This window comes from Bipolaris victoriae (genome assembly GCF_000527765.1).
Source record: "Bipolaris victoriae FI3 unplaced genomic scaffold scaffold_14, whole genome shotgun sequence".
Classification (NCBI taxonomy): Eukaryota; Fungi; Ascomycota; class Dothideomycetes; order Pleosporales; family Pleosporaceae; genus Bipolaris; species Bipolaris victoriae.
Genome location: NW_014575378.1, coordinates 198,355 through 210,987, shown reverse-complemented (window position 1 = coordinate 210,987; position 12,633 = coordinate 198,355). Strand labels below are relative to the sequence as shown.

The following is a 12,633-nucleotide window of genomic DNA, read 5'->3' as shown; positions in this document are numbered from 1 at the left end:
TCTGTAGTATGTATAGAACGGGGCCTGTCTTCTCCAAGTGCATGGCACGACTACTTACTTGCGGGCTACCTGCCGTCTCCCATGTGGCGTTGCATGCACACTGGCTACTCGACATATGGCCGAGTGGTGTCTTGGGGGGTGGTGAATGTCATGATTCGCCTGCCGCCCCCATGCCCATGCAGAGAAGACAGAGAGAAGCGGCTGCACCATCAGCACCTCGGACGCTTGTACCCGGCTCTGCTTGGACGCATCGAGTATGGATGTATTGATGTATGTATCTTTTGCATGCCCGCCAGCCTGTGTGCAGATGGATGGATACGTAGTCACTCTTGGCTTCCGACCGCGTTCCGAGCCCGCGGCCAAGGGTCATGTCGCAGACGCCCTGTCGCCCTCGCTCGTAGCAGACTGGAGCAAAGTAGATACTACTACATACTACATTCTGTCAAGATGAACGGCTCCATGGCGCACCAACAGGTCCAAAAGCCAAGGGCCACACCGGTACCGACGCCAGCAATCTCTTGGTAAGCGCAACGGGTCCGCGCGTCCCTTTGCCGGCGCTGATGCTCTTATGTTCGCACGCGTCATGCTGGCACCAAATCTTCCCAAAGGCAGATCGCAACTGCTTTTGCAAGCCACAGTGGCGCCCCTCCCTTCACCATGCCATCCTCCCCAGCCCTCATCGACATACCCGCCCACATCCTACATGCCGAATTGCTCCGCAGGCAAGAAGAGACAGATGAGCGGCCAAAGTGCGAGACAAAAGGCGGCAAGGGGCAGTACAACACGACGCTGCATGTCTTTGCCCTGCTGCTCATCCTCACCCTGAGCACAGCGGGTACGTCCGCCGCACTCCCCACCTTGCAACCCCCCCATTGCTAACCTGCACAGCTTGTTCCTTCCCAATCATCGTCAAGCGCTTTCCCTCGATCCCCGTGCCCCACCAGTTCCTCTTCATCTCACGACACTTTGGCACCGGCGTACTTATAGCCACCGCTTTCGTCCATCTCCTCCCCACTGCCTTCGAGTCTCTCACACACCCATGTCTTCCTCACTTCTGGAACAAGCGCTATCCCGCCATGCCGGGCCTCGTGGCTATGACGGCTGTCTTCGTGGTTGTGAGCATTGAAATGTTCTTTGCGGCACGTGGAGCGGGACATGTGCATTCGACGGGCTACGAGAACCTCGGTCTCGACTCCTCTCAGAATAGCGCCCGTCCAGCCCACAAGAGGAGCCATAGCTACGGCATGTACAGCAACGGCATGCCAGGGGCGAGTGGCCTTGCACCAGGCATTGTACTCCATGACGTCGAGTCCTCGACCAACTTGATGGCCGGACGATCACCCTCCGTTTCAGCTGCATCGCCCATGACCCCTACCATGCCCATTGATGCACGGAATCGAAAGTCCATGAACAATGGCGATGACGATGACGATGATTCCGATCTGGAAATTACTAGAGAGGAACTAGCCCATCAGGATGCTGAAGATTCAGAAGATGAATCCCGCCTGCTGCCAGGTCCTCATACCCATCAGCAGCACAGCCATGGCCGCGGCGAGTCGTCCGAAACTCCAGAAAAGTCAGATGCCCAAAACAAGAAGCTCCTGCTTCAATGCCTGCTGCTTGAAGCTGGCATCCTTTTTCACTCCGTCTTCATAGGCATGGCCCTTTCAGTGGCAACCGGCACTGCTTTCATTGTACTTCTCACCGCCATATCCTTTCACCAGACTTTTGAAGGATTTGCACTCGGTGCGAGAATCAGTGCTATCCGCTTCCCAGCTGGATCACCGAAGCCCTGGCTTATGGCAATGGCCTATGGCACAACGACCCCTATCGGCCAAGCCATAGGACTGGCGATCCACACCCTGTATGATCCTGCAAGTCAAGCTGGCTTACTAACTGTAGGCTTCATGAACGCCATATCAAGTGGCCTGCTTCTATTCGCCGGCCTGGTCGAGCTTCTTGCCGAAGACTTTCTCAGTGACGAGAGTTACGTCACCCTGCGTGGCAAGCGGCGACTACAGGCGTGCGCCAGCGTTTTGGGAGGCGCGTATCTAATGGCACTTGTCGGTGCATGGGCATAATTTGTGTTTGTATCGTCATACTTTTTAGCGTCTCATGCATCTTTCTGGCGTTGTGGCTGATGACATTCAGCCTCCTCGGCTTCATAATCACATTCGCCTCTGCAGTCTAATCGCGCAGACCCGAATATCTGGGTTGGTTACAAAGTGTCGCGTATTGCCGAGACTAAGGTTACATTGTGAGGCAAATAGCAGACATGCATCCAAACCCGATATCAGGCGCATCAGATCATGCTACTGCGGAAATTTTTTCCTGTCGTACGAGTTCGATTGGATGGTCACTACAATTTCCTCGTCATCTACCTTTCCACCTCCTCTTGCTCCTCTGTGCTTCCCACTTTGTGCAACACCTCGCCACTCTTCTCGCCTTCGTTTCCGTCCCCAATGCCCATTTCCTCCTCCAATGCTCTACAGCGCCCAACCAAGTCACTGACATGCGCATCACCACTGTCTTCGCTCAATCCGAGCAACGCAACATCAAGGTTGTACAAGTATTCTCTGTTCTCTCCACTTGGGCCCTTGCCTAGGAAATCATCAATCAGCAAAACATTCATCACAAAGGGAAAAGATCGACTCACTTTGTAGGATTTTCCTCGCCAACGCATCCGGGTCCTGTGCACCTAGAAATTGGGGATTTTCTGGAAGCCCAATGTACACCAGACACTTGATGCATTCTGGCTCGGGCACAAGTGACTCCGTGCTCGTGACCTTGATGGCTGTCGAAGGCAACGATGAATCCTCGGCAGGCACTTCTTCGGGCGCAGCAGTCGCGCTGCTAACGGCAGGATGGAAAGGCGTGAATTGGATTGAGTAACCATTTATTTCTCGGAGATCCAGGTATTTGCGTACCGACTCGACGTGGCGGGCGGGAATATGGTATGCCGCGCCCCAGACACGAGAGGGGGCGTCATGCTTGTGGCATGGTCTTAGTATTCATGTGTTGTTGTTTGGGAGAGGATGATGTGTGCATTTACAAATGTACACTGGATTTTCGACATGGAAAAAAGGAAAATAAACGACTTACTTGATCGCCCAACGTCTCCCAATGCGCCCGATCAATCAAAGTGACGACGCGACCAGGTGCTTCGGGCGTACCGCGGTGATCTTCACTGTAGTTTTTTCAGCCATCATCATCCACGTGTTCTGTCGTCTCCAGCATGCTAGACTGAGTCGTGGACATGGAATTGTTTACCTCGCCTACACAATTACTAGGTTAGTCCTCGTTTTTCTGGTCTCTTTTCCGTGCAGATCAACATGTGCATGGCTAGCTCCCGAGTCGGATCTGATAGCCATATACCTAGAAGGGAAAAAAATCAACGTACCTGCCAAAACCGCCTCACATAGCCTTCAATATATCCCGGAAGTCTTTGATCTACATTAATCAGAACCAAAGCATTTCATTCATCGAATGACTGAGGAAAGGAAAAAAAAACAAAAAGCAGGAACCGCAAGATGTGCGGGGGAGTAAGAAGCAGGGCTGGGTAGCTTATCCGTAAACGTATCAAGCGACTTTTTTTTTCTTCTCCTCATTTTTTTGTTGAAAAAAAAAGATCTAGTAAGGGGGGGGACGGGCCGTACCGTAGTGTGGCGGTGGTTTCCAGATCAAGCTTCTATTTCAACCGAAAAAACAAAGCACCAAGCGAGTTAGCCCATGTGACACACACATAAAAAAACACAAGCTGCACATGTAAACATGTAACATGCATGTAAACACATATGCACCCAAGACATACACATACAGAAATGTGTATGTATGTGAGAGATGGAAGCGAATGCAAAGGAACGGGAGGGGGAAGGGGGGGGGTAATCTTTTCTGTTTGTTCTTCGCCACAGTGATTAACGTACCCATATCCAAAGATCCAGAAATCATTATTAGCTCCAAATGATTCAATCTCCTTTTCATGCTCTGTCGTCATCTTTTTCCCTCTTTTTTTTTCTTTTTTCTCTCTACCAAGCGCGATCCGAAATGACGTTTTGAAGTAAACAAAAAGCAAACCACACAGAGACACACGCAGACGGAGAGAAAGAGCCGAAAATATATAAACAAAGTCAGGTGTAAAAAAAAAAAGAAAAAGGTTCGGGAGTTTAAGGAAGGAAGAAAAAGAGGTAAGCCGTTGGAGAATGGTGAAGGGGGGGGGGGGGGGGGGGGGGGGGGGGGGGGGGGGGGGGGCGAGGAGTAGTAGGAACGGGCAGGAGGCAAAGACGCAGACGCAAAAAAAGCTTAAGCTTAAATTACCTAAGTCTCACGTTTGGAGGCAAAAAAAAAGGGAAGCGCAAGGGCAGCTTCGCCGCGAGATGCGTGCATACGTATGCTTCTTACTGGCGGAATTCCTGCCGTGAGAGGTGGGTAGTGGGGCATATGCATGCGCGCATGTTTGTGGGATAGGGATAGTGGGGGGCTAGACTGCATGGAGGTATATATTACAGGGGGGGTCCAAATGCATGAGGGATGAAAAGGAAAAGAAAAAAAAGGAAAAGGGCAAAAAGTGGATTTATGATACGATTTATCATATACCTCAGACAAAGAATGCTGACTTTAGGGATTTTATGCTTCTGCTTTCGGGTCATGGGGACGGGTGGAGGATGGTTCTTCGGGGTTTCTTTTTTCTTTTGTTTTGGATTTTTGGTGATTTTTTGTCAGGTTATGTAGATATGTATACACGATGTACAGTAGAAGATAAAAGTACAACAAATCTTTGGTTTTGAGGGGGTTCATGATCCGCCGGCTGCTTTGCTCATGAAGAAGCCTTTGAGTGGGCCCATGGCATCTACAGCTCTCAAGCCTAGGCTTCGTAGTCCTACGAGTGGCCCTGATTCTACACTATAGAGCCTGTGCAGCTTGTCACATACGCCCAGCATGGCATTGTTCTCCGCGTATCGTTCGCTGTTGTAGCTTTCCAATGCTAACGTTGATCCAATGTCCTGACCAGTCTGAACAGCATACGATATTGTTCGGACAAGTGCTGCTGCATCGCCCTGTCCTTGGTTGAGGCCTTGGCCTGCAAGCGGATGTATGGTATGCGCAGCGTCACCGACTAGTGCGACTCGTTCGCCCGTGTAAGTGTCTGCATGTCGCATACGAAGCGGAAAGGATGCAACAGTGCCGGCCTGTACGTTGGTCACCCGCATGGGGATTGCGTGCTCGTCGACAGGTGTGTGCTTCTCTCGCCACGCAACTTCTTCTTCATGTCCCGACGATAGTGTGTGCAAGTACTCGAGATCAGTGGGCGACAGTCGGAAGCCTGCGTTGACCATGGCAACAAACTCCTGCTGCGACAGTGCCTTGAGCTTGGCGGCACGCTCCGGCGTTGTGCTCCATACAAGCGTCGACATGTTACCAGGCAATGGCAGCATAGCAATTGGTCCAGTCGGCAAGAACCGCTGGTACGCAATCTTGTGATCCGACCCTCCCCAGCCCTGGCCTTCAAGCTTCAGGCTGGCTACAACTCCATGTCTATTGTAATCGAATCCTCGCGACTCAATGCCTGCAAATGTCCGAACTGGACTGTTCGCACCATCGGCGCCTACCAACAACCTCGCCGCGAGGGACTTCCCATTTGACAATGTGAGTATCGGCCAGGAAGAAAAGTCCATCTTATCCGTATCGGTGCCCAGGTCTATCGAATTGACTTTGGTAGATGTGTAGAAATCGACACCGCCGAGCTCTTCAAGCCGGCTCAGCAGGGCAGTGACAGTGTTGACATTCTCAATCATGTATGCAATGGTCGTCGGCTGCGCGGGATTGCGGGGAGTAGGGAGAGGCTTTGCGGTGTGCCAGTCAAAGGATATGCGTGCTCCGCTCACGCCGTCCCATACTTGCATCTCCTGGTATGGCTGTACTCGAGGCTGGTTGACATGGGCCCACGCTCCAATCTCTACACAGCATATGTTAGACAATTCTATGATTCAAGGATCCACATGCTCGTGCGCACCCTGCAGGTTTCTCACGGAAGCCGGTGTGAGGGAGCTACATCTATTCGAGAAGGTCTCCAAGCTGGCGTCTTGCGCCAGCCGGCTCTTGTGCAAATCCTGGCCCTCGATAAGTGCAACTTTCAATCCATTGGTAATTGGCGATGCTTTTAGACCCGTAAGTAGACTGAGGCCAGCCGGGCCTCCACCTACACAGACGACATCGTAGACTTCTGGTGTATCTGCGGAGCTCGAGAGAAACCTCCGCTGGGGCTGCAGGCGCACACAGCGTGTCAATGGCGACGACAGGGCTCGAGACGGTGCCAATGATATTCGAGGCGGCATTGTGAGCCTGTGAGGAGCTGCCGTGACATACGCGAGTATATATGATTTGCGCACCTCGAGCGTTGGAATGGTGGTGTCATAGCGGTGTTTGGCGTGTTTGCAGATCCACGCTAGCCAGGACATTACTTATCTTATCGGGTGGCGGGTCGAAGCGGCATGCCGCCGCAATGTGGAGGCTGGCTAGGTCCCTCCAACTCTCCAACTTCATGCGGAACCCAGCCGGCCAATCTAAGCGAACGGCATCAGTGCCGCCGGTACCTCTGCGATGGTACCATTCGGTCCGTCGAGAAACATGCCGTTTATCCAGATGCCACCCAGCATATTGATTGCCTGCTGTCAAGGCATGTTGTGAAAGGATCAGATAGCAACCTCACGGAGAAGACTGGCAGACTGCCGATTGAGCACACAGGTCTCTCATCAATAATCACTGGAGCTAATCTGGCCGGAACCCGTGTGTCCGGATTGCCCTTCAAGCCGGCACTGGCTGAGACTGCCCTATGGTGCAGGGTCAAAACGACTACTTTCAATGGGTGGAACTTTCCCTATCTGGGCGCCCAAACAAGGGATCAGAACCATGGGATCTGGCAAAGTCTCTTCATTCTAAGCGTCTCCCATAGAACCGGCGCTATTGGAACCACTGGGCATGGCTCGTTTATGCACAACGCAAGACGTGAGATTTAATCATTACTTCCTTAAAACTTCCTTTCGGCTTCGGTAGTATTGCTTATGTGTTGCACTGGTTATTTAATCGGGTCCATACCATGATGCTGACCTGTCTCTTCCTCGATACCAGCCCATCAGGCACGTCCGTCCGCCGTTACACCCAATGCATCCTCAGCTGTTAGGCTGGCTTCTTCTTACACATCGTCCCAAGGTGCCTTGAAAGCCTGCTGGCACACCCTTACAGTCGCGTTGTGTCTTGTATAAACATCGCCTAGGAGTGCCATTTTGGTCTGGACAATTCGACTGTTCCCCTAAACACTTCCCCGCTGGCCCACACAATGAGCCATCAAGATCACCAACGTATATCCTTTACCGAGCCGTTCGGAGCTGTGAGTTCCTGCGAAACCGATTCCGACCTGGAAATACTTCAACCGTCTCACCCTCGACGACGTTCCCTAAAGCGAGAAGTTTCAAAATCCTTCTTGCATACGTGTAGCTACCTCGGAAAGCGTCGGAAAAGGTCACAATCAGTGCCAGCGGCGTCCATCGACGGCCCTTACCTAGTACTGCCGCCTGGAGGCTACATGATGTCACTATCATCTTCCGATGTCAGTAGCAACCACTCTGTCCTTACTACACCACTTCCCAGCCCTGCCATTGACGACACGGAACACGGACTGGAACATGGACGGAGACCGTCGCAAGTGGCCGAGCTTCTCAACCGGCTCAACTTCAGGCTCAAGCGGCTCTTCGGCAGCCGGAGAGGCTCGATTGAAGATGAAGACCCGTCAGTGGCCTCTTCTGACACACGACGTTCGAGCTTGTCTTTCAACCTGCGTGGTCCTACAGACCCAGCAAATATCGACCGCACCCCAGAATATCAGATGTGGAATGGGTCGTTTCAGCTCCCCAATGTAAGCGAGTTCTTTGACGCAAACGGCGATGTTGGCCCCAGTTCCTTCTACAACACTGCTGACTGGAATGCTTTCCAGGAAACGTTGCAGACACAAGGGAATGCGGTCATACAGACACATGTCAACAGCCATCGAGGTTCCAATGCGGATATGGATCTGGACCGATTAGATTGGTTTCGAGCATATGGCACGCAGGGCTCTGATTGTGAGCCTCGGACACGCAAAGACTCGTTTTTCGTCTTTGGCGATTTTCTAAGATCACGACGGTCCAGCAAAGTGGACAAAGGGAAGGGGCGTATGACTATGGACAACGATACAGCCGTAGGGCCGCTAGACGAAATGGCTCTTCTATCTAGCGGTAGTACGAAATTGGGAGTGGAAACACGCTGTCTCGCTGAGATTGGAGTTCTCCCTCGCGTGTCAATGGAGACGATGATGCCCCTTTCGCCAAAGGAATCACAGGATGTCCCACAGGCAGAGTTCTCCAGTTTGGAATCCAGCACGCCATCATTGCATTGCTCGGGGTCTTCGACACCACCCGGTGAGGAAGCGCAGGAAAGACAGATGCACAGAGCACGACCAATCAGCTCTTGCATCGCCATACCACTTTTGTTAGAGGGACAGGCGGGAGACGCAAAGGCGGCCTGTGGGTCTCCAGCATCGTCGGTCTCTAGTATGGATGATCAACCGGTTCCCGTTAGACCTGCAACACCGGTTCTGGTCCCCACCATTGTGTCATCGCCATCGCCACTGACCCCGATGCAAAGTCTCAGTCTAGATCCTCGGCAACACGAGATGGAATGGGACTGGTGTTCTTCGAGCAAATGCAGATCCCGTGTCTCGTTGTGCGAGATGTTGATTGATGAAGTGCCTCGGACGGTGTGCTGTTGCACTTGTGTTCAGGGAGGAGGTAACAGGGCATCGGGTGGACTGGGTTTGAGGAAGAGTCTGGATGATAAATGTTGGTGGGATGGCGATGATGGTGGCAAGGGTGGTGCAACGCGGAGATTGCACATGTGAGCGTGAACGTTCAGGAAAACAAAAAAAGTGGTCGCGGCTTGTTGGTGACGGGATGAGACGGGTAGTGCGTGATCATCACGAGTTGCTCTGTTCAGCGTTAGTAATAGCTAGTAATGAATTGGACCTTCATAAACTTTTCGCCCGGTGCTTCACATTTTTGTGCTGTGTGCCTGAACTTGTTTGTGTTTTGATATCCGAGGCTTGTGTTTGGGAAAGGGTGCATGGGATGTGAGTCAGGGTATCGCAATGATGTGCATGGGAAACATGATTTTCCATAATCAACCGTCGTGTCGGTTATTCGTATTATAACGTGATACTATGCCAACTGTACTGCGGCTGGTGCTCGTACTCCCAAAATATGCAAATACTGCCGAGAAGAACCGCAATGCTCTGAATCAAAAGACAGGGGAGACCTCGCCAGGCCTCGTGCTAAAAAGAGCGAGTCATGTATCGCTTCCCCAAATGGGTATCGAAAACTGAAAGGACTGTTTTTGAATCCGAGACGCTATGCATGAGAAGAGGGAGTGAAAAATGCTGAGAAAATAAAAAGATGCGTGCTTGTTTTGTGGTCGCCGGGCCTCTTTACAAGAGAACGGCAAAGCCGAAAAAGACACTGCCAAAGAGAGCAGCCAGACCCAGACCGGCGTTGGGCATGAAGAGGGAGCCGGCGCCTTTGTTGTTGTTGCCGCTGTTGTCGCTGCCGCTGCTGCCGGTGGGCTCGGCACCACCGAAACCAGTGACTGGGATGGTGTTGCTGGCGGTACCGGATGGCTTTGCGGTGGAGGCCATGGTGGTGGGGAGAGAAGTGTTGCCGCGGTAGGGCTGTTGGGCACCGCATGGATGGTCCTGACTGAAAGAGTGTGTTAGCAGTGTTTTGAGATTATGAAGTGTTTTGCAAGTGCTTACCGGCAGGCGCTCTGGCAGGCAGCGTCGTTGCCGCAGTTGTCAACGCAGTTGTTTCCCCATTGCTGGCAGATGAAGAAGGGCAGGGTCTGGGAGTATTCGGTAATGTTTGGGGAGACGCCGTTGTCGCAGACGCAGTTGTAGGTCAAGTTGTCGGAATCACAGTCATTTGACTCTGTGCTCATGGAGTTGACGCCAGGCTGTTGGAGGCAGATGAGAGGGCATTGTGCCACGTTCTGAGAGCACCAGTAATCTGGAAATGTGTGAGTTGATAGCCGAGGCAAACAGAGAGCAGGAGGCAGAATAGCACATACCTCTGGTGGACTGTGGAACGGTGTCTGGGTCGATTGTGTAAGGATAGTTCATCTGAGGAGTTGACTGAGCAGCAGTGAGGCCAGTCAAGGCGGCAATGCCGAGAGCGAAGACGGAACGCATGGTGGGGATTATGGAAATGGCGGTGGGTGTTGTTGGAGTGTTTAGTAGGATATGTGTAGTGGTATGTAAAGCTCAGCGGTAGCGGGAACAAGCGACTGGTGAGGGAATTACAACAAGTTATATACGGTCAGCGACAGAAAGTGAACGAGTCAATGCAAGGGGCACGGATGGTCAAGCAGCGAAGGTGAAGGCTTAGAGGAGGCTGGATGGCACGGCATGTGTGGCATAATATATAGCGGGAGGGATGGCATCGGCAGCAGGCAATAAGCTAGTCGACGAGGCGATAGGAAAGCTCACGATAGGGACCGTGCGGGGGTCTCCCCGCCGGCCAGTGCTGAGAGGCGGGGCGATGATTCGAGCATCCGCGGCGACATGTGCATGTGCGGCTAGAAAGAAGATGCTGCAGGCTGTGGGGAGACATTGCGGCGAGCGGGATTTGCCCAAATGGCTGCGAGCAGGCGACTAGGGGGGGACTAGACGGTCAGGGGGGGGAGGAGAGGTTGGCGCCACCAGCCTAGCATCTGTCTGGCTTAGTCACTCGTGCCCTTGGTCGTCTGTCCAGCATCCAGGGTCCTCGCACGCATCCGAGCGCGACCTGCCCATCCCCCATTATGCATCCGTTCGGCGGGCCATGGACATGGCCATTGTCAATCCACACACGCTAGCCCGCTACTCTACTTAGGCCGCTGCACTGCTGTGTTGATGTTATTGCTGTTATTGCTGCTATTGCTGTTGCCGCCGCACTGCTGAGCAACCCACCGTCCGGAAACACGCCCAACCCCTCCGAACACCCCCCCTCTGGAGACTCGACAGCATACGTACTCTACCCGTCAGCCCTCCCAGCCACAAGTGCATGGAGCCGGCCAAGTCTGAGACTCGAGAGCCGTCGCCGCCGTCGCCAGACGGCAGCAGTGTGGCCGTGGTGCCACCCTACTGGCAACAGCACCAGCGCAGTGCCAGCTACCGCAGCACTTGCTCTGCAGACAACAGCAACAACCACCCTGCGCCCATCGGCCTCGAGGACCATACTCATGACGGCTCCGACCACTGCAAGGCGCTGTGGGCGAAGGGCGTCACCATAGACGATTACGTCGTCGTCAGTGGCACTGCACCGGCCATCGGCGCATACGTCGTCTGGAACTGTACCGTTCAGACGCTCGATGTGAGTTTGCCTCCAACACCCATGCGCTAGCCTGCCGCGCCCTTGTTGTCCAGCCAATCGCCGCCCAGCCTGGCCTCCCATGCCACACCATCCACACCAGGTTGCGCATGCACAAGGGCCCGCGGTGGAGCAACGAGATGCATCTTGCTAACTATCTTTTTCGTCCAGGGAGGCCCCATGAAGATACGCAAGAGGTAGGTGTCGCTGTCATGTTTCCTTTACCCTGTGCCTCGTGCACCACCCACGTAGTGTACACTACTCCAGTCAGAGCACTGTGTTGACACCCCATCGCCCAGATATTCCGAGTTTGAGGAGCTGCACGCAAAGCTGCGGCAGACATTCCCCCATGCCGCCGGCTCGCTGCCCCAGCTGCCCCCCAAGTCGGTCATCTGTAGGTTGCACCACCTCTCTCCACCCCACTCCGATAGTGCCGTTGACTGACTTGCTGGGCGTAGCTCGCTTCAGGCCCCGTTTTCTGGAAAAGCGGAAACAAGGGCTGTCGTATTTTCTAAAGTTTGTCTTCTATCGATAACCACCCTTAGCGCAGGTTGGCTGACTTTTTTTAGCTGCGTCCTTCTCAATCCGGAATTTGCTGGCGCACCGGTGCTCAAGGACTTTTTGTTCCCGTGATGTCATTTGCCGTATACCAGTATTGCTTTTGTCCCTCTATTCTGCCCACGGTAGGGCCTGGGTCGCGCACTTCAAGGGCGTTTGGTGCGACGCTGTTGGCTCTCTTGTGTGCGCTACCACTAGTGCCAAGGCCTCGAGGTTTCTGTTTCATCTTTTTGTCTCGCGCAGCTGCGTCACTTGTACATACAGACACACAGACATACGTATACATACATATTTGCAACCAGCCTTGCAAGTCCATGGCAGTTCAAACAAGAGGCGTCGACAACGGTGCAGTTGCTGACCGTGTGTCGCCCCAGGACAGTAGCCAAGTGATTGGCCGGGCAGCCTCGGTGGCGCTGCCAGTCGCCCAAGCATGTCTGGGTTGCTGTGCTGCAATTCGCTGCGTGTGCCGCGAAGATGCTGGAGCAATATGAAAACGTGACGAGTGTGCTATGAAGCTTAATCCGACGTCTGCTCGCCGGGGCAAAGGGTCGGTCGTGTGTGCAGCAGCCGTGGGAAGCGGTACAGGTGCAGCAAGCTCGCCTGCCAAAACAGCGCGGACGAGCTCTGCGAATCGACGACCCCCTAACGG

At 53.4% G+C, this 12,633-nt stretch overlaps 7 protein-coding genes across 7 annotated transcripts; 4 read left to right on the top strand and 3 right to left on the bottom strand.

Moving 5' to 3' along the window:
• Positions 1 to 657: 657 nt before the first annotated feature.
• On the top strand, positions 658 to 2,081 carry COCVIDRAFT_34844 (hypothetical protein; the record flags this gene model as incomplete). The annotated part of the gene is made up of 2 exons (XM_014704594.1): positions 658 to 835; positions 889 to 2,081. The coding sequence occupies 2 exons, from the start codon at positions 658 to 660 to the stop codon at positions 2,079 to 2,081; spliced, it is 1,371 nt and encodes a 456-aa protein (XP_014560080.1).
• Positions 2,082 to 2,377: 296 nt separating this feature from the next.
• On the bottom strand, positions 2,378 to 3,994 carry COCVIDRAFT_34843 (hypothetical protein; the record flags this gene model as incomplete). Its single annotated transcript, XM_014704593.1, has 6 exons — positions 2,378 to 2,601; positions 2,657 to 2,990; positions 3,103 to 3,182; positions 3,397 to 3,450; positions 3,657 to 3,688; positions 3,924 to 3,994. The coding sequence occupies 6 exons, from the start codon at positions 3,992 to 3,994 to the stop codon at positions 2,378 to 2,380; spliced, it is 795 nt and encodes a 264-aa protein (XP_014560079.1).
• Positions 3,995 to 4,790: 796 nt separating this feature from the next.
• On the bottom strand, positions 4,791 to 6,332 carry COCVIDRAFT_13150 (hypothetical protein; the record flags this gene model as incomplete). The annotated part of the gene is made up of 2 exons (XM_014704505.1): positions 4,791 to 5,953; positions 6,011 to 6,332. 2 exons carry the CDS (start codon positions 6,330 to 6,332, stop codon positions 4,791 to 4,793), a joined length of 1,485 nt encoding a protein of 494 aa, XP_014559991.1.
• Positions 6,333 to 7,333: 1,001 nt separating this feature from the next.
• On the top strand, positions 7,334 to 8,929 carry COCVIDRAFT_90358 (hypothetical protein; the record flags this gene model as incomplete). Its single annotated transcript, XM_014704592.1, has 1 exon — positions 7,334 to 8,929. The coding sequence occupies one exon, from the start codon at positions 7,334 to 7,336 to the stop codon at positions 8,927 to 8,929; it is 1,596 nt and encodes a 531-aa protein (XP_014560078.1).
• Positions 8,930 to 9,511: 582 nt separating this feature from the next.
• On the bottom strand, positions 9,512 to 10,267 carry COCVIDRAFT_90380 (hypothetical protein; the record flags this gene model as incomplete). Its single annotated transcript, XM_014704591.1, has 3 exons — positions 9,512 to 9,779; positions 9,836 to 10,085; positions 10,147 to 10,267. The coding sequence occupies 3 exons, from the start codon at positions 10,265 to 10,267 to the stop codon at positions 9,512 to 9,514; spliced, it is 639 nt and encodes a 212-aa protein (XP_014560077.1).
• An 853-nt stretch (positions 10,268 to 11,120) lies between these two features.
• COCVIDRAFT_90325 (hypothetical protein) lies at positions 11,121 to 12,059 on the top strand (the record flags this gene model as incomplete). The annotated part of the gene is made up of 5 exons (XM_014704590.1): positions 11,121 to 11,429; positions 11,598 to 11,623; positions 11,726 to 11,820; positions 11,885 to 11,942; positions 11,996 to 12,059. The coding sequence occupies 5 exons, from the start codon at positions 11,121 to 11,123 to the stop codon at positions 12,057 to 12,059; spliced, it is 552 nt and encodes a 183-aa protein (XP_014560076.1).
• A 239-nt stretch (positions 12,060 to 12,298) lies between these two features.
• On the top strand, positions 12,299 to 12,475 carry COCVIDRAFT_90315 (hypothetical protein; the record flags this gene model as incomplete). The annotated part of the gene is made up of 1 exon (XM_014704589.1): positions 12,299 to 12,475. The coding sequence occupies one exon, from the start codon at positions 12,299 to 12,301 to the stop codon at positions 12,473 to 12,475; it is 177 nt and encodes a 58-aa protein (XP_014560075.1).
• Positions 12,476 to 12,633: the final 158 nt, after the last annotated feature.